The sequence below is a fragment of the Grammomys surdaster genome, unplaced genomic scaffold, assembly GCF_004785775.1.
Source record: "Grammomys surdaster isolate TR1022 unplaced genomic scaffold, NIH_TR_1.0 208, whole genome shotgun sequence".
Taxonomy (NCBI): Eukaryota; Metazoa; Chordata; class Mammalia; order Rodentia; family Muridae; genus Grammomys; species Grammomys surdaster.
The window spans coordinates 6356875-6377916 of record NW_021604653.1 but is presented as its reverse complement, the minus strand read 5'-3'; the positions used below and the strand labels follow the sequence as shown (position 1 = coordinate 6377916).

The 21042-nt window shown below is 45.6% G+C and overlaps 1 protein-coding gene across 1 annotated transcript in view; it reads left to right on the top strand.

Moving 5' to 3' along the window:
* Ccdc93 (coiled-coil domain containing 93) overlaps positions 1-21042 on the top strand; it is a 74126-nt gene that overhangs the window by 18827 nt on the left and 34257 nt on the right. Inside the window, exons 7-11 of the mRNA XM_028771481.1 lie at positions 4363-4463; positions 9022-9058; positions 9492-9584; positions 9839-9889; positions 10734-10820. Coding sequence (XP_028627314.1) covers positions 4363-4463; positions 9022-9058; positions 9492-9584; positions 9839-9889; positions 10734-10820 — 369 coding nt within the window. The remainder of the gene's footprint in view (positions 1-4362; positions 4464-9021; positions 9059-9491; positions 9585-9838; positions 9890-10733; positions 10821-21042) is intronic.

Genomic DNA, 21042 nt, shown 5'->3' with positions numbered 1-21042 from the left:
TGTGCTGACAGCAAGACTGTGTAGCTGGAAGATGACTCGTAGGGGAAGGGTTAGTCACATAAGCATTAGGGAAACAGCACAGGAGGGTGCTGGTGGCCAGCCTAGCCAAATCTGTGAAGTTTGGTAAAAGTGAGAAACCCTGTCTCATAAAACCTCCTACAAGTTGACCTCCATACCTAGGCACATGCGCACATACTAAATAAGCAAATAAACAAATCAAACATTACATTAAAAAAAAAAACAAAAGAGAAATCAACTGAGAAGGACACCTCTGGCTGACCCCTAGACTCCACACATCATGTGTACCCCCAAACAAAGGTCTATACAAAAAGAAAACATAATGAGTTAACTATATAATAAACGCCTGAAGTATTTAAAGGTTTTGATTTCTTTATTGTGTGTGTACACATGTGCACGTGAGTATACATGCCATAGTGTACTCCTGCTGGCGTGGGTCTCAGGGATTAAACCCAGTCCTAAGACTCAGCAGTAAGATGTCTTACCCACTGAGCCATGTGGCTGGCCCTGTGTGTCTTTTCAAAAGTGAACATAGCCATGTGTCAAACATAGTATTGTTAATCTCAGACTTGAAATTGACACAGTCATGTTAACAATGAATGAGACACTGGGCATATTGCATGAAATCTTGTAGTTCAAGGTCTGTTGAAGGGAGCTGCCCATCACAGAAGCAGTCAGGGGCAGAAATGGGGTAAGATGCCTGTTGCTCTGAAGGGTGGCTTAGCTCTGTACAGCTGGCTTGAAGTAGCTGGTGTTAGGTCTTCATTGCTCAGGCTAACCATATCAGTTACAGATGGTACCATGAGTCACGTGAGAGGGTCAGCTGGAGAGGTGGCCCCGTGGGTGCTAGAGTGACTAGTACATGCAAATAAGAAAAGCCAAGACATCCGGAGCCTAGTGCTGTTCTAGGCTAATGCTATCCTAATCCTAAGGCAGGCTAATGCCATCCTAGGCTAAGGCTATCCTAGGCCCAATACTATATCCTAGGATATTGGACAAATTATGTATTTAGTTGAGGGAGAAGGGTTGTTTTGTTTGTTTACTGAAACAGGTCTCATGTACCTCCAATTGCCTTTGACACTGAGGATGAAGGATAGTACTGAACTTCTAATCCTCTTCCTCTATCCCAGGAGAGCACAGTAACAGGCAATTCTACCACACTTTGTGTATGTAGTCAGGAATGCTAGGCTAGCACTCCCTCAGCAGAGCCACATCCCCAGCCCCCTGCTTCCTTAGTGTTCCATTGAGAACAGAGTGTGTGCCTTGCCTTTGCCTCTGCCTGTGTGGTTTCAGAGCCACAGGTAAGATACATATGAAAGTCCATACTTAAGAGTACACAGAGCCAGCCTGCCGCTGCTGTGCAGAGTGAGCGCTCCCCTTGGCTCTGGCTTTCCTCATGCTATTGTTTTGAAGTCTTTTCTTAGAAGAATCCAATTTCCTGTCTTGAGTCATTGGCTCTGTCACTGGTAACTGTGGAGAACAGCAGTTAAGCGCAATTATGCAGTGTTATTATAATGGGAGAGCGTGGTGGGAATTAAATTACACTCAGTCCCAGGTTCAGGGGCTCATTCTCCTTTTCATTTCTGTATAAGTCTGGCTTGTGTTATTTATAGTTTGCTGTTTGTATAGACAATGGGAGTGAACTAAGGGATATCTGTGGTAGGACTTTGAGAGCAGCTCTGAAGCATAATGCAGATATTTTCTGCAAAACATGAGATGGGCCGGTGAGATAGCTTAGTGGGAAAGGGGGCTTGCTGCCAAACCTGAGAGAACCGACTCTCACAAGTTGACCTCTGACCTCTGTATGCACAAGTGTGATCACACATACAATAAATGCATGTTTAAAAAAAATGAGATTATTTGTGTTTCACAGGTACATGAAACTTTTTCATAAAGAAAAGTAAACTGATGCTCAGGAAGCTGGATTATCTCCAGGAAAAGATCCTAACTGTAGTAAAGTGCTACTGTTTGAAGGGGCTTATCATTGGGTTGGGTCAGCTAGGAACAGGCATATGCTGTCACAGTGACCACTGGTCCACATGCGGAGCCATCTTAGTAGTCAGGAAGGACATTTATTGGGGGTGAAATGACAGATCAGGCCATCAGAAGGTGAACACTAGCGATTATTGAACATGTACTACATGCCACATATTTTGTTCAAGATAGATAGATGATAGATAGATAGATAGATAGATAGATAGATAGGATAGATAGCTATAGATAGATAGATAAGATAGATAGATAGATAGATAGATAGATAGATAGATAGAGATAGATAAGATAGATAGCTATAGATAGATAAGTCACATACGTACATACATACATACGCACTGTGATGGTCTGTATATGCTCGGCCCAGGGAGCAGCACTACTAGAAGGTGTGGCCCTGCTGGAGTAGGTTGGCCTTGTTGGAGTAGGTGTGTCACTGTGGGTGCGAGCTATAAGACCCTCATCCTAGTTGCCTGGAAGCCAATATTCTGTTAGCAGCCTTCAGATGAAGATGTAGAACTCTCTGCTCTGCCTGCACCAGGCCTGCCTGGATGCTGCCATACTCTCATCTTGATGATAATGGACTGAACCTCTAAACCTGTAAGCCAGCCCCAATTAAATGTTGTCCTTACACAAGTAGTTGCCTTGGTCATGGTGTCTGTTCCCAGCAGTAAAACCCTAACTAAGAAGTGTATATTCAACCAGAATGTGTGCCTTATAAAATAAATCTATATTTATTATATATCATATGTTGATAACATACACCAGGGATGTACCTGTAGATCTACCTGCTCTGCAGGCTGAAGCAAGAGGCTCTCTTGAGACTTGAGACAAGGAGTTCATTCAAGGCTAGCATAGATAATAAGCAAAACACTGTCTTAAAAGAGGGGGAACAAGCTCTAATAATTTTTAAAGTCAGCAAAAGGTACAAATCTTTGTTTTCCATTTGCAAAAATATGGCTTCCTACTTTTCAACACAGCAAAAATATTTTTAAGGTTAAACATAACTATTATGTGAATATATATCCTTATTATGATAACATAATAAGGTGTGTCGTTCTGTGTCTGCTTGTTTCTGTTGTTCCTTGCTTAAGTAAGCTACATGTGTTAGTTTGCTTTGTGTTGTTACAATAAAACACCCTATCAAAAAGTGAGAGAGGGTTTATTAAGGTTGCAGTTCCAGGTCGCATCCCATCATTATAGGGAGGTCAAGGCAGGAACTTAGAGCAGCTAGTCACAGCCAGGCAGAGCAGAGGGAATGAGCATGCGTGCTCAGCTTGCAGCCAGCCTTCTCTGCCCATGAAATGGTGCTTACCTGGAGTGAGGTTAAAAATAGACATATTCCTCATGGTTGTGACCACAGGTTGAACTGATCTGGACAATTCCTTATTGAGAGTCTCTACCCAGGTCATTCTAGATTGTGTCACATTGACAATTAAAACCAACAATTACAGTATTAAATCTGGAATTAAAGGAACATATTGTTAAAATGACCTTAGCTAAGTTCCTGAGCACCTGTATACAAAGCTGGATGTAGCAGCACATGCATTGTCATCCCAGTACTCTGGAGCTAGAGGCAGGGTCAGAAGTTCAAGGCCATCCTCAGCTGCTGAAGGAGGAAAGGGAAGGAAGGGAGGGAGGGAGGTAGGGAAGGAGGGAAGGAGGAAGGAAGGACACAAGCGCATAGGCAAGTTGTGTCAGTAGCTTCTGCCCTGGCCGTGGGACCTTTTCCCTTTCTTGGTACGTGAGGCTCATTGTCACCACCTCGTTGCAGGTGGTAGAGACAGCTCCAGCATGGCCTCGCATCTGATTTTTCCTAAACCTTGGGCTCTAGTTTCCTGTCTGTTATGCTGACAAAAAAAGCAAATGAGGAGATTAAGAGTTTGTTTGGCTTAAACTTCCAGGCTACAGTCTCTTGCTGTGGGGCACTCAGGTCAGGACCTGGGGCAGCTGCTCTCATCACAGGAAGAGCAGAGAGGAGAGCACACGGTAGTGCGCGGTACACAGCCAGCTCTCTCCTCTCTCACAGTCCAGGCGCCATCCCCAGGGAATGGTACCACCCACTTTCACACTCAGTCTTCTCACATCCATTAGGGCAATCAGGACAGTCCCCCCCAGACATGCTCACAGGCCAGCCTGATCGAGACCCTTCCCACCCAGGTGATCCTAGCTTGCCTTAAGTTGAAAATTAGAATTATCACACCTAGACTCTATTCTGCTGCCCCTGATGTGAGGTAACCAGGTGGGTGCCCCCATCCTGTAGTAAAGGTCTACTCCCCTGGAATGGCTGGAGGCACCCAACCACAGTCTGGGGGACCTCTCATGTTCCACACCTTGCCTTTCTTGTCCCCTCAGGATGCTTACAAGCCCCGGCGAAAGTACAGACGGCAGCAGGGAGCAGAGGAGCTGCCGGACGAGGAGTCCCGAGTCCACTCCACGCTTTTGGAATATGGCAGGTATGGAGTGGGTGCTGGCTAGCACTGGGGCTAGAGTGCTCACTTAGAGGGCTTGCCGTGCAGCACAAAGAACTGGGTCCAGTCCCCAGCACCACATAAAAAAGCCCAGAGTGGAGGTACACACTTGTTATCTCAGTGAGGAGGTGGAGACAAAGAGAGAGATCCTGGGGTTCTCTGGCCAGAAAGCCTAAACTGATCCTACTGAGTAAGAGCCAAGTCTCGGGAAGACCTTGCCTTGCCTTGCCTTCCTCTGTCCTGAGGAAGAAGGTTGTTCTCTGCCTTCCACTTCCTTGTGTACATACAAAAAAGAATATATAGAATAGATTTTGGATGGATAGATAGATGGATGGATGGATGGATGGATGGATGGATGGATGGAAGATAGATAGATAGATTGATTGATTGATTGATTGATTTATAGAATATATCTCTATCTAAATAAAGGCTTTTTGAGCTTACTAGTCGTCTCCCATCCTCAGGGGTGCTTTTCCTTTCTTAATAAATTGTCTCTATTCCTAAAAGGGAGGAAGGGAGGGAGGGAGGAAGGGAGGGAGGGAGGGAGGAAGGGAGGGAGGGAGGGAGGGAAGAAGAAAAAACAAGCCAACAATTAATTTCTTGTTAATTAAAATTGGACAGCTGCTAGAGTGGTGGGGTATGGAGTGGTGGTGGGTGGCAGAGGCAGGCGGATCTCTGAGTTTGAAGCCAGGCTGCTCTATAGAGTGAGAGCTCCAGGCTGGCTAAGGCTACATGGTGAGGTGTTTCAAAAAAGAAAAAAAAGGGAAGAAAAAAAAGGAAAGAAAGCTAGCTAGCTCCTGCCTGATTGAGTCCACGGTCTGCAGCTGTGACTTTCAGGTTGCTGCTCTGTGCCCACCTTTGTAGTTCTCTGGAAATGGGTGCTTCTGTGCACAGACTCTGACCTCCTTGGGGAGCTGGTGCAGAGGCCAGGGCTGGAGTGCATCCTCTGACCCTCTTTTTAAACAGCCAGTCCACAGAGCATGTGCAGCCAGCTCACTGTGCCCTGCAGTCATCCTTCAGGGCAAAGGTCGATCTGAATAGAAGAATGAAAGCCTTAATAGTAAGCCTTAGTTCTTGTTAAAATTATTTGTCCTGGAAAAAGAGTTTTACTTTATAGCCTCACTTTAAACACTTGGTCAACACTGGATAGTAACCTTGCCCATGTCCTTGCCGTTGTCTACCCAGGGTGACCGATCCTTTGATGTGAGTATGTGCCTGTGCTTCCTGCCCTTGTGTGGAGATAGTGTTCGGAACCTTGTGTGGCTGACACTAACTCTGTCTCGCTAGCATCTCCCTGTGTGTCTCATGGCGCCTTCCTCTGGGAAACAGTGGTAAACAGGAAATTAGCCTTAGCTGTTCCAGCTTTTCAAGGAAAGGCATTACATTAGTGTGTGTGTGTGTGTGTGTGTGTGTGTGTGTGTGTGTATGTGTATGTGACAGAGAGACAGAGAGAGATGAGAGTTGTGTGCAATCCATGGCCTGTTTGTGTAGAAGTCAGCAGACAACTTACAGGGGTCAGTTCTCTCCTTCCACTTCCATGTGGGCTTTAGGGATCGAACTCAGGTCTTCGAGCTTGCATGACAAGCACCTTTACCCACTGAGCCATCTCACCTGCCTTTCGTGGTGTAATGTTATTTGGCTTTGTCTGTTTGCTTGTTTTGAGGTGATTCTCTGATATTGTCTCTTTCCCACAAATTAAACTAGTGTGTTTCAAAAGCTACTGAGTTAGTTTGTTCTGGTCTTAAATTATATGTGATGGCCCTTCTCCCAGCTCATCTTCTGGTGCTGAGAATTGAATATGTTTTTCCAGTTCAGAGGCTATTCATACCAGGGGCATTATTTTGACAAGGGCCAGGGACTGTACAAAATTAAAGTGCATGTCCCTTGTTAAAAATTGTTAACAAAGGCCTGGAGAGGTAGACCATTTGGTAAAAGTCCGTGCTTTACCAACCTGGGGACTGAATTTCAGTCCCCAGAACCCACAGTACAAAGCCGCCTGTGGTTGGCATTCGCTTGTAACTCCAGGTCTAGAAAGGCAAAGGCAGACACATCCCTAGGGCTCACTGCAGCCAGCCTAGTCTAACAGGTGAGCTCCAGGCCAGTCCAAGACCCTGTCTTAAAAATGAGGTGGTCACACACGTACACATACTCACACACTCACACACACTCACAAATGAGAAAGGACTTTGAGGAAAGCATAGTGTGGCCTCTGTCTATACTGGGGAGGAACTGACTCATGGGATTCAATCACTCAGACTCCAGATTATGACCTGCAACCGCAGACTTAAGTCACCCCAAATCCAGTTTCAGAGTGGAAGCAGTTTCATATCTTAAATCCAGACACTTTTCATACACACTTGTGGAAATTTTAGGTGGGCCCAGGGTTACAGCACACTTAGAGAAGTCATAGCCAGAGGCCTTGGGTATCATCTCATGACTCTTACCCTTTTGGTTGGTGGGAAAAAAAGTTAAGTACTTTATTCTTGAATCAAACACAAGTTACTAAGGCCCTGGAACATAAATTTAGGTTGCCCAAAATAGCATATTTCCGCATGGAAATGGTTTCCTGAAACTACAAAACAAAAGGCTTTTTTATTTTTTATTATTATTATTATTTTTAGCTACATTAGGCAGATGTGTTAACAAACCAAGGAGGTGTGCTGTGGACAGGGATGCTGCTGTCTGGTGACATTCTTAGCTGTCGGGTTAGTGGAAGTGTGTGGCAATGCTAAATTCATTTCAACAGGTTGTATCAGATTAGAGGTGGACAGTGAATGACTATTAAGTGGGTTAAGGATATCACCAAAGTAGTTTGTCTCTGAATCATCAACATTCCAACTCTCGACAATCTCAGACTTCTAGGTCTACCTTGTGAAATGTTAACTCTGATGTGGCTTTTCCTGTTAATTGACAGTACTGACTAATCCACAGAGGCTGCAATGAAGGCCTTTCAGGATTGAGTGGAGACCCAAACTTTAGCCTTAGGTTGAATTCCCTATTCTTTGGCTCACTGCCCAGCAATGTCTGTTTTGGTGTTTTCCAGTTCTATTGCAAAGTTAGACAATGCTTATGACATCGTACTTTCTGCATTGTCTTTCATTTGTATTTTTTCATTCAATGAACATTAGAAACTGAAACTGTGGAAGCAGCAGCATCCACCAGAAGTGTACAGATTGGCCATGACTGACATAGTGGGGCCGTGTGTGGGGGTGCTAGAGGGACAGATCTTGGCTCTGTGTGTGTGCACTTGGACAAGTGGAAGCTTTGGAGACATGTGTTAGAGCCGAGAGGCAGATGAAGGGAGAGAACTGGTCAGACTGTAAGGCTCTAGGTGGACAGTAGATGGAGCAAGAGCTGCTCGTATGAGGCAGAGCAGGACCTTGGAGGAGGGAGCTGGCCAGCTGCTGCTTAGGAGCCAGCAGTGCATCTTGCTAAAGAGAGATTGGGTGGGCTCGGTGGAAGAGCAGGAGGGGGGAAGCTGCAGACCCTAGACCAGTGAGAGCCACACACTGATCCCACGGGCAAGGCGCGTCCTGAGCAGGGCAGAGCAAAACCTTACTTTGTTCTTTTTTTCTTAAACGCTTGCATGCAACTTTATTCTGAACTAAGATCTTCGAGGCTGGTTGTTCATATTACATCTTTTGTTTCGGGTTGAGTCTTTTTTGTGTGTTATTGCATTTGCTTTAGAAAAAAAAAGCATAGTTTGTTTTAAGCCAGAAAATAAACTAACTGAAGCTGAAATGCATTGCGTACCTCTAAATATAAGCTCTCCTAAAGTGAGGTCACATGACTGACATGTGTGAAAATAAAATATGGGCGTGGCTTAAAGTAATATTAAAGTCTGCATTGGCCTTAAATACATTGTCTGTTTGCACAGATGTTTTCAAGGTTTTAGCTTGCAGTGTGGTTTTGAGGTGCAATTCCTGATCCAAAGAGAATGAATACCCTTAAAGGACACTCTGTACTGTCTTAGCGTTCCTGTGTGTAGCATCTGAACAGCAGATGCCATGACTGGCCGTATTCAGAATCTGATAGATTATGTTTCTGGGGAAGGCACGTGGAATATAAGCACTGAATATCTTAAACCCTTTTCATATTCTATGAAAAGCCATCTGAGGAGAAGGCCTACACAGTAAAGTGCTTGCCACACAAACCTGGGGGCCTGAGCCCCATCCCAGCACTGTGTAAAAGCCAGTTGTCAGGGTGTGCACCTGTAATCCCCGTCATGGGATGCAGAAGCAAGAGCATCCCTGGGGCTTGCTGGCCAGCCAGGCTAGCTACATTGGTGAGCTCCTAGTTCATTGAGAGATATTGTCTCAGAACAATTTTGGAAGTGACTGAGGGAGACATCCAATGTTGTTTGCCAGCCTCTGCACTCATGCATACACAGACACACACATACATACATACATACATACATATATACATGCATACACACACACACATACACACACATTCACACAGAGGATCCAATAAAAAATGCACTTGTTGGAATTTATTGAGATTTGTGAATAGTAATTAAATTCTTTGTCATGGCTTACAGGAGATACGGATTTAGTCGCCAGAGCAAAACAGAGAAGGTAAGACGTACCTAGATGGGGAGGTGGCAGCCGCACCACTGCAGGCAGGGTAACGGGTGCTGCTGATCAAGCACCAGGCCCTGGGCAGGCAGGGGTCCTGGGAGTGTACCAGCCACCTTTGTCCCCTGCTTGTTCGTCTTGGTATCTCTAACCTTCGGCCTCTGCAGGCCAGGGACAGAAGCATCCCAGAGCTACAGAGCAAGGATGACTGAAGTCCAGCTGATAGGTGTGATGCTGTGTCAGACAGGCCTCACCAATCCTGACTGGCCTACCTCAGAAGCTGGAACTTGGCCTGGAGCCCCTAGATTATCCGTTCTCTTTCGGTCCGGCCCCAGATATGTTTTCTTTCATGAGCTACCCCTCTGTAAGCCTGTCTTATTTCTGCTGAGTCTCCAACTCTGATGCTCAGCTGTTTTCTCATCTTCCCTTCTAGGCTGAGGACAAGAAAACAGTGCTTGCTGCAGGCTTGTCAGCTGGAGAGAAAACGGATGTTCACGAGGAGGATGAGCTTCAAGCAGCGGAAGAGGTGTGTGGCATGTGGTGGCCCTCGGAGGTTCGAGTTTGTGTCATTTGAGGGGAGAGTTAGCTCTCACCCACAGCTATCTCAAGCTGGCTTCCACTCACAGTTCCCTTTTTTTTTTTTTGAAATGTTATGAGGTTCACCATTAACCTTCCTTAAAGCAGCAGCTCTGAGGTTTCACCACAGAGACCTGGGCAGGCGCTTGCTTCAGTCTCACACAGTCGGTCAGAACACTCATCACTGTTGTCTTCCTCTTTCAGCAACGTATTCAGTCACTGATGACCAAGATGACCGCCATGGCAAACGAGGAGGTGAGGGCTAGCAGGGAAGGGGGTTATGCAGGGGAGATGCAGAGATGGAGACTTGGCCCCACCCCAGTCTGTTTTAGGGGCCTGAGGCAGGGGAACACCATCTTCAGAGCCCTCTGTCTTCAACAGGAAGCTTATTATAATGCCTAGCACTCTTATCAGGGCCTTCTCAGAAGGAGAGTTAAGGTACCTGTTGGGGCAATATGTTCCTGCAGGGGTAGCGTGCTGACCTCTATGGAAGAGCAGGGGTCAGGCCTGCTTCTCTGTAACTATGGGAACCCCTGTCTTCTTCTGAAACCCAGCTATCTAGGAAATGAAATCCTAAATTGCCAGGGAGCCCTCTCACAGGTCAAGGCCTGCCCAGAAGGATTAACAATGTCCTTGGATGTGTTCATTTCTTTCAAGACTGGGAAAGACCTGTGGGAATAAAGAGATAGTTTAGGGCCTCTGAGTCCTTTCTCTTTCTCATCTGTGAGCCTCAGGGCCTCAAAGGTCCGGACGTGAGGGTGGAGATGAAGGAATCCTAGGGGTACCCTGGGTCTGAAGGAAAGCTAATAGAGGTAACTAGTACCTGAGGGGAAGTTAGAAAGGATACCCAAGGCCCAAGGCCAGAGAGGAAGTTACCATAGCCACTAAATGACTTGAGAGAGAGTTGTGGTTCCAGGGCCCAAGGAAGCTAACACAGCCAGCTGAGTGACTCTGGAGATAGGAGAGGTGGGACAAGCCTCGTGGGTGAGTCAGAGGTCAAAACCAAGTGACTTCCCTGGGGCAGTGCGGTATATTTTGTATTTAGACTCAGTTCTGTGATGGGCACATGTCCCTGAGAATATACCTCATGTGATTGCAGAGCCGTCTCACTGCAAGCTCCGTGGGCCAGATCGTGGGTCTCTGCTCTGCCGAGATCAAGCAGATTGTGTCTGAGTATGCAGGGAAGGTATGTTACTGCCTGCCAGCGCCTGGGCCTCAGGCCACACCCACAGCTTTGTCCTATGCTTCTCAGCCCTTCCGCTGTAATCAGAGTCTAGTGGGAATTCATCAGCCACATTTGTCAGAAGCACTGGCACCAGGCTTGCCTGTGCACAGCCATCTATGCTTGCCCCGGAGTTAAACTTGTTTGGTTCCAAGGTGCCCGTTTTTTTTTCTATAAATATTAGGGAAAAGTCTGTCTTGAAATAGTGGTCACGTCTAATATGTCACCATCTGCAAGTCTAGGCAGTCATCTTTCCTGCCCTGTCAGACTGCTTATAACTCAGGCTTGGTTTGGCAAATGGGCTGAGGTATGGCGCTTTTTGCCTTTTAGGAGATAAACTCCATAACTCAGCCAAGCCCAATGCATAAGTTTTTGCTGGACATTTTATTATTAAAAGTGTGTAGGATGAGCAAAAGCCTCAGTCATATTTCAGTGTTACTTTTTTCCCCATCCTAAGTGTAGGCCAGGATGTTATTTAAATATTTCAGAGATGGAGTGATGACCATTTTTTAAATAGCTTTACTTTTTTATTTATTATTGTTATGTTTGGGGGGCATACATGTCGAGGTCAGAGAACAGCTTTATGGAATAGATTCTCTCTTTCTACCTTTATGTGGGTTCCAGGGTTGAACTCAGTCAGGTCATCCTCCAGAGCAAGCACCTTCCCCTACTGAGCCAACTGGCCAGCCCAGTAATGAATCCTTTTGCACATAACTGAGTCTAGTGTGGCTGCACCTTGGCCTGGGAAAGAGATGATTTACAAGGCTTTCCTGGTTTTTTCATTTCCTGTTGCTGTGATAAAATGCCCCATGAAAGCAACTTCCGGGAGAAAGGGCTCACAGTTCCAGTTTAGTGTCCATCATGACTGGGAGATGGAGTCAGGAGGAATGTGAAGCAGCTGGTTGCAGCACAGTGAGAGCAGAGAACAGTCAGTTAATGCAAGCATGCAAGTGCCGGGCTCCCTCTCCTGTTCCTTCTGCCCCGGCCCCGGCCCATGCAATGTTTGTTGCCTGTGTACTTTCCCCATTCAACCCAACTACGATATTCTCTCACAGCCGTGCCCACAGGCTCACCTGATCTAGACAGATCCTCACTGAGCCTCACTTCCTGGGTGATTCTAGACTGGGTCTAGTTTGCAATTAGAACTGACATCAGAAGGGTCAGTTTGCTCATCCCTCCTTCCTCGGCTGCACCGTTAGCTCTGGTTGTTTTGCCTCAGATTCCTTCAGGACAGAGTAGTTCCCTCTGCCCTCTGCGCCTTGAGCTCTAGTAGTGACTGTGAAGGTGCTGTGCTTGGGGATTGCTCTCCCCTAGGGCCCAAAGTGACATCTCCAAGGCATGGACCTTCGGAGCAGGAATGTCTAGGGTGTGTTTCCTCGTTTCCCCGTCAGCCAAGTGCATGCTTCGAAACATGGGTTTTTCTATCCAGCTCTCATGGACTCCAAAAGGTCTTGTCCCTCCATGTGTCGCCTAGAAAGGGGAACACTGGCATATCATCAGAGATTGAACCAAGAGAGGTTTTGCCTACTGTAAATATACAGTAAACTCAAAAGATTGCAATTCATAGTTGTAAAAGGGGAATGAAAATCACTGCCCCAGAAGTGTCCTGGTCTCCCGTCAGTCATTCTGAGTAGCTTCCCCACCACTGTGGAGAAGGCTGTAAGTCTGTTGCAGTCCTAGACTGCCTGTAATGAGCTTTAGTCGGAGCTTTCAACAGGAAGAAGAACTAGATATTTCCACTCTGTATGTGTATAAATGGATTTGTGTGTCAGTTTCTGTGTGTATATGTCTGTGTGTGTGTGTGTGTGTGTGTGTGTGTATTTATGTGTGTGCATGTGTCTGTGTCTCTGTGTATATGTTTACATGTGTGTCTGCATATATGTTTGTATGTGTTTGTGCGCGTATGTGTGTCTATGTGTATATATGCCTGCTTGTATATTGCCTGTGGAGGCCAAAGGTTGAAAACGACTTGTGAGATTTGGTCCTCTCCTCCCATCCTGTGGATCCCAGGAGTTGAGCATAGATTGTCAAGCTTGGCTACAGGCATCTTTACCGCCTGAGCCAGTTCACTGGCCCTCCACTAAATCCCTTATTGCGATGAATACTTTAACTAGATTTCACTGATTCTGCTGTGTGAGTCTGTCCTGGCTTTTCCATTTGTACCCACTTACCCTACTACTGTTGTCAAATACCATCTTTGTTTCACTGTGACACTTAAGCTTTGCCCTGCTTTTGTGTTTTCTATCTAACTTAAAATACAAATGGCCCTTTGCTTTCTTATGTGTTTGCTTCAGGTTCCATCAGGAAACCTTGCTGTTGCTGTGTTTGCTTCTGACTGTCTTGTTGTTGCCTCCAGCCAAAGACTGGTTGTGTCTAACCTGGACCCCACTTGTAGGTCGAATTGGGTTTATGGCTGCATGTGATGAGGAAGGTCACACCTCTGTGGAGTTGCACAGCAGCTAGTTAAGATGGTGTTGTGTTGGATGCTACAGGAAGGGCCTGTAACCTTGACTCTCAACACAGGCTCACATACCCTTGCTTCTTTGTCTTCTTGTCTCAGCACCATAGGTTGGCTTGGAACTGGGCTCTGGTGTCCTCTAAGATTGGCATTGCTGTTATCAGTTTTATCGGGAGATGATAGTCAGAGATGAAGACCAAGTGTTCTAGGGAGACCCCATCAGTGCCATTTAAGAAGAGCCCAAGCTGAACTGTTACCTATATGCATTTTTCTTTAGTGAGGAGAAAGGACCAAACCACTTTCACAGGGTAAAATATAAAAAAGATTTTTGCAAACAAGGAATAAATTGAACAGCCTGTGTGGAGCAAGTGCTTAAAGGAAAAGTGCTGGGCTTTGGGATCTAAAAGTGAGGAAGAAATAAGAAAATAGATGTCAGACTCAGCTTTCAGTTTTAAGGTTCACAGGTTCTTCTGACAGTGTGATGTGATGAGTAACCCATGTGTTTCAAATCTGTCTGTGAGATAGCTAACTCAATTTACTATGGTTCCTGTAAGGCTGCAGGTTGGGGGCAGGGGGGTGACAAAGCATTTGTGGTCGTAATCCATGAGCATACGGAGGCTTTGGGCTCAGTAGCCCCATCTCCCTGTTCCTACCTGACACTCTCAGAATGCTCTAGAAGGCCTGACTGAGCTTTTCACTATTGATGTCTAACTTTCCCAGGATTGCAGTCTTTGCTTTAACCGAGAGGAGCCTCTTACTGTGATTTGCAGACAACATAACAGCTTGACTGTCCAAAACTACTCTGACTCCACTAATCCCAGGGCCTTTTCAGAAGCAGCCAGGCCAGGGCATGTGCAGGAATGCTGCTGCTAAGTCACCACTTGCCATTTTGACACCATGGTGCTTAGCCAACTAAGGCGGCCTTAGCTGATATGTCTATGAGAGGTCCTGGTGGGTCTTCTAGAGGATTGTGCAGGTCTGAAGGTGTAGGTGATCTGCCTTCTGGAAACAGAATCTGCATGCCTTCTTGTGTAGGTATTTTGTACACTTTTAATTCATGACTTTTTATATGTGTGTGTACATGATGTGTGCACAGTGTACATGTGGAAGTCCAGTGATGACGTCAGCAGTCTGTCTTCACCTTCTACGTTGTAAGAAAGCCTCTCTTGTGCTTTGCTGAGATCTAGGCTTGCTGGCCCATTCACTTCCAGAGCGTTCTTCTGTTTCCACCTGTAGGAATGTTGATCCATCTCCCCAGCCCAGCATTCTTTTTAATTCTAAAAGTTTATTTCATTATTTCTCTTTATTACACTTTTATTTACTTGTGTGTGTTTGTATGTATGGGAGCAAGGAGAGTGCATGCCATGGCTTATTTGTGAAGGTCAAAGACAACTTTCTAGGCTTGGATCTCTCCTCCCACCATGTGGGTCCTAGGGTTGAATTCATGTTGGGCATAGTGGCAAGTGCCTTTACTCAGTGAGCATCTCGCTTGCCCGAGATAATTTGATTCTTCCAAACTGTCTTCTTGCTTAAGACCTTCTGCCTCCCTCCCTCTTCATACGTATTTGTCCTTGTGTGTTGCTGTCAAAGTGGACCACATTCTGTTGTCCAGTTGGGCAACTCACTGACCAAATACTGCAGTTGTTGGTGCTGGGGAAATAAGTATTTAATGTAATATACATTTGCAGATGAAGAAAGTGTAGGTTATGGAGGCTCAGTCTGCATTCCTATGCAGCTCTAGTACATTCCTGGTTCAAATGCAGGACTGCCTGCCTTTACAGCCTGTTTAGCCAGCTGGAGGGTCACGTGGAGGGTGGGGATGGAAATGTATGTGCGGTCCATAGTCCTTCCGAGCCTGCAACCACTTTGTGCCTCCTCAGGCATGTGCACCTCCACCGGCTGCCTTCGCACTGTGTTGGAAAGGATGAGGGTGGTAGGTACGGCTCGCTCAACACAAGCCTTCTGGGCACAGAAATTTCTTTTATCCTCACCACCACTACCATTGTCATCGTCATTATCATCATCGTGTGTGGGTGTGGGTGTGGGTGTGGGTGTGTGTGTCTGTCTGTCTGTCTGTCTGTCTGTGTATGATGATAGGCACACATGCATGTTCTACGTGTAAAGTCAGAAGACAACTTTGTGGAGTTGATTTTCTTTTTCCTTCTTTAATAAGCCATGGCATGCACTCCCTTTGCACCCATACACACAACAACCACACAGGAATAAGTAAATGGGGATCAAACTCAGGTTGGGCTTGAATGGCAAGGACATTTTACCAGTGGGCCATCTTGTTGGCCCTTGGAAACTATAGGCGTTTCTTCTGGGGTATCCAGTGACTTTTCATGTCACCATACAACACATTATGATATTTTAAAATAGCTCTTTTTAAAATATAGTATTTTAGGCCAAAGAGATAGCTCATCCAATAAAGGCACTTGCTACCAAGTCTGAGGATCATGGGGGAAGGAGAAAACTGGCTCCCGCAGGTTGTCTCCCGGTCTCCATACATGTGTGCACATGCACTCACAAAAGGAATAAATAACAGTTCTGAGGTAAAACACAGCATCCCAGCCCAGGTGCCATCTCCTTTGTCATCTTATTTCCATGGGAGATGTGTTTATGTCCTCAAGAGCCTTATTTATAGAAGGCATTCTTCTCCTAACCGGTTCTGGAAGGCCCCACTACCCATGTTGACCTTTTGAGGACAGTACTCTGGCACCTGGTTTGAGAGCACCTTTGTCTCAGCAGATAATTAGACCTGGGGCTGGTCCAAGGGCACACATGCAAAACTACAGAGGAAAGAACCCTCCCTCTGGAGAACTCAGATGCCGCAGTAGCTCAGCGCAGGTTTGCAGATGGTACACACACACACACTGATTTTTGCTTTATATTTTATTTTAATAAAACACATCATTCTCATATTTTTTTAAAGAGCTGATTTTTTTTTAAAGTTTATCCATTTATTATAAATAAGTGTACTGTAGCTGTCTTCAGACACCCAATAAGAGGGCATCAGATCTCATTACAGATGGTTGTGAGCCATCATGTGGTTGCTGGGATTTGAACTCAGGACCTCTGGAAGAGCAGTCATTTCTCTTAACTGCTGAGCCATCTCTCCAGCCCCATTCTCATATAGCTTTTGACAGTATCATACATGTCTATAATGTATCTTGGTCATTTTCACCCCAGTTACCATCTCCTCCCTCTCTCATTCCTACTGAACCCTTTTTCCAACAAATTCTCCTACTTTTGTATCTTTTGTGTTTTGCTGCTGCTGCTGCTGCTGCTGCTGCTGCTGCTGCTGCTGCTACTGCTGCTGCTGCTGGTGTGTGTGTGTGTGTGTGTGTGTGTGTGTGTGTGCATGCGCACATGTACGTGCATGTCTTCCTCCCACTGAGTTTAAGTAAGGCTACTTGGACAAGCCTAGGTAAGGACTATTTACTGTAGCATGGGCAGAACTTACTAATGGCTCCACAATAAAGAATGTGATTCTCTCTCCCCAGTAGCCAGCAACTACCAGTAGCTCCTTGGGTCACCAGGTGACCTCATTACATCTCCGTGCACCCTAGGATGGGAAGTTGACTGACTTGATCTGTGGTACTCATGTCCTGTCTGAGAGGCAGTGTTTCAGAGCACCCCTTGTCCTCCTGTGACCCGTACATCCTTTCTTCCCCCTTCACCCTGCCTCTAGTGCACCACAGAGGCTTGATGTAGTTGTCCTGTTTAGGGCTGACCAGTTCACATGTCGGTGTGAACTGACTGGAAAAGAGTGCCTCTTCAGTTCTGCCGTCCACACGCCTGGCCAGTGTGAGACAGCAATGCTTCTGCTGGAGCATTTGAGGGAGAGCCTTGTGTTGCCTGGCTTCCTTCTCAGCTTCCTGGGAACTGAGCATTTGTCATGGCCCTGTGCCTGTGCTTGCCTTCTTCTTTCTCAAGGTCTTTCCCTGGCCACAGACTGTTTTAGCCATACAGCCTCTTCCCATATTTCTATATTAAGTCCTGAGAGACATTCATCTCAGTGTGACAGGCTCTGGTCATTTATTTTCCTCTCACTCCATTTCTTGTATCCAAGTTGGGATCTGTGATTGGCAGTGCCTCTTTAGACTGGAGATGGTGATTTCCCACAGGAACAGGCTGGTCTTATTAAATTAGCACCTAGAGGCCTTAAGGACATTTATATACTAAATCTGATAGGGTGGACCCAGAAGAAAAGAATTAATACTTCATGTGCCTACTTGAGGTTCTGTCTTCATGTTATATAACTGCCCTGGTTTTGTGACTTGGCCACTGTTTCTAGGTTATATGTAGAGGCTTCTAACAATAGTTTTACAGACAACTAGGGGCTTTGGAGATGGTACTGTCACACAGCCATAATGACCTGAGTTCACCCCCTAAAACTCACATAAAAGTAGGTGTAGGGCACATTTGTAATCTCAGTGCTGGAGAAGAGAGACTGGAGTTCCCCAGCCAGATAGACTACCACAATCACTGAGTCTTGAGTTCTAATGAGAGACTCTGTTTCACAGGAAAAGAGTGACCAGCTCCTGATCAACATTCAGAGTTGGCCTATGACTGCTACTCACATGCATACATGCCTACCCATACACACACACATGCACGTGCGCACACATGTTAAAAAGAAGCAGAATGTGGATCAGGGAGAGTGGATGGTCACATCCATGAGGAACACCTCAAAAGGTCACTTGTACACCTCTGTATGTCCAGAAGACAGCAGGCAAGGCAGTGAGAGACACTGACATCTTGCTATAGATGAACTGTAGGCATGTCTATGTCATTGAACAGTCACATACAGGTGAGTGTGTTTCAGGGTTAGTGGCTCTGATTCTCTTGTCTGTTGCTGCTCATTTCAGTGCCTTGACTTCTCAGTGTGCTTGTCAGGAGTTTTTAAATTACATTTACATGCTAGGAATGGGTGTACACAGCATGGCATACACACATGGGAACAACTCACATGGAAGGCGGTAAGACAACTTGCAGATGTCTGTTCTCTCCTTCCGTCATGTGGGTCAGAGGGATCAAACTCAGGTGGTCAGGCTTAGTGACAGGTGCCTTTAACTGCTTGGCTGCCTGTCCTGCCTGCTTGTTAACTTTTGACTGTGGATTCACCATATTTCACTGAAAGCTTTCTCTGGAAACTTTTGGAGGCAGAAGGTTTCAGCTCTGTTCTCCCAGGGAGATCTTATCTTGCTTCTTGGGCACTGGGGGACACCTCAGCACTAGTCTGTTTTAGAGTCCTGACTGGCAGGTGCTTTCTGTCAGGTTTTGTATTTTGAGAGAGTCTTATGGAGCACAGTCTGGTTTCAACTCAGTCTGTATGTAAGGATGATTTGAACTCCTGATCTTCCTGCCTGCACCGCCCAAGTGCTGGGGTTACAGGTGTGCACCACCACACTTGGCTCCTGGCTTTTTTTAGGAGGTATGCAGGGAGCATTGTGGATTTAGATGGCAGAACTATAAGAAGCTAGTCATCTGTTTTTACAACATTTTATTGTGTATTCTTTCCTTTTACACTAAAGCCAAGGCTAATGTGAGGCCTTTATTGATCAGCTATAAAACCAAGGCTAGACATTAGAAGGTTTTGGAAAATACCCTCAAGGAAGTAAGCTGTCTTCAGTGAGGGCATGTGCCTTCTGGACTCCCACATTCCCTTACATTTTGGCCTCCCAGAATTCCATCGCATTCTTCCTAGCTCATAGCTTTGTTTTAGGAGGAACACTGAGCTATGCTTTGTTGTCTATTTGCTTGGTTTCAATTGGAGGCTTACAAGATGCCAGAAACTGAAGTTCCATTGATGACTGTGGAGAACTTCGACCCCATGTAAAGTGGGCTGCAAGGGTCCTCCCTTTCTCATACTAGAGACTAGATTGTGGTAGAAAGGGACTAGTTGGGGGTGTGCGGGGGAGCTTCCTGAGCTAGAGAAATGTTAGAAGTTGGGGCGTAACTCAGTGGTAGACCATTTCACTCACACTGGGTTTGATCTCTAGTGCTGAAAAAAATGGAAAACAGGGATGCAGGTTAAACACAGGTAACCTTCAGGGGCTCATTCGATTCTGAAAGGATATCGTTGTAAGAAAAGTAATCATTTCTTATTTCTCTTGGGTATTTAATATTTTGAACTACACTGCTGCCATCAAGTGACATTTAAAGCCATCTCCCCTAAGAACAGGTGTCATTTCTGTCTGTCATATTAGAAAACATGAGCTCTGCAGCCGAGTCTGTTAATCCACACTGTGGTTTTACAGGCACGTTCTTAATCTGCAATTGTTGAACAAAATGAGATCAGCATATTAACCCTTGCTCCTGGTGGGCACACAGGCCGTGTTTGTCGATGGTTGGCCTTTTTTAGAGCAGATGTTGTATTTTATAAACAGACTGTTAAGATACTAGGGACTTAAACTTTTTCCCATGGAGGGTTGACTGTCAAGCCCCGTCTTGTCCTCTCCATCTCACCAACTTGCACTATTGTTAAAGGTGCATTTTGGTCCTCTTGAGCCTGCTCACCGGCTGTGGCTTTCAGCCAGCCAGTGTCAGATGAGCTAGGCTGCTTCAAGGTCCTGTTTTCTGCCTTCAGTCTGGGTTCTCCTGGCTGTTAGGAAGATAATTTGGGAGAAATAAAAATTGAGATTATATAATAAAAAGTATGTTTGAATAGCAATCAGACTCTCATTGTCTAGGTTAAGAACACTCTTCAGTATATCTCTAGAATAAACTACTTTATTCAAAGACTTCCCATCTGGACCAGTGGCTTCCTGAAGTACCATTTCACTTGGACTACAGAAATGTATCAACATGGAGATAGTACTCAGGATTCTGAGTTAGTTAACATGAATGAATACTTTATAAATGAAACTTTTAAGAAACTGCAGGGGCTGCTAGGGGGGTAGCTCTGTGGGTAAGGTGCTGACCATACAAGCATGAAGACCCGATTTCAGCTCTATACTATCTAAAAAGTGGGATGCAGCTGCACATATCTGTAATCCCATCACAGGAAGACAGGAAGATGGAGATTGTAAGCTCCTCTGGGGCTGCTGGGCAAACCAACCTAGCTGAATCAGGGGCCTGCAGTTTTGGTGAGTTTTATCTCCAAAGATAAAATAGAGAGTAATTGAGAAAAACTCCCAGAGTCAACCCCTGGCTTGCTCACACACACACACACACACACACACACACACACACACACGCCTGCACATATCTACACATGAACACATGAAAGAGACAGACAAATAGAGAGACAGAGAAGATAGACAGAGACAGACAGAGAGAGAGAGAGATTCCACACCATGTGTACTTTCACTTAGCACTAACAGAAAGATTTTGAAAGCCCTTGTTTTTTGGAGCATATTCTAATAAAGATAGAACAGATTTGAAGACTTAAGGGTTCTTCCCGTGTGCATGCATTTTCTATTTATATGATTGTCCGTGAGAGAGTGGATTGGAGAGAGAAATTTTTCATTCTTCCTAAAATACTTGGTGGGCTCTATCAATTTATTTGCTTCCCAAACAATGGGTCAATTGTTTAGTTCCTGGAACTGAGTAGATTACCAAGTCAAGATTCTCTAAGGAAAAGAACTGTGTGTGTGTGTGTGTGTGTGCATTTGTGTGTGTGTCCGTGTGTGCCTGTGTGGTGTGTGTGTGTGTGCATTTGTGTGTGTGTCCATGCGAGCCTCTGTGTGTGTGTTTGTGTGTGTGTCCATGCGAGCCTGTGTG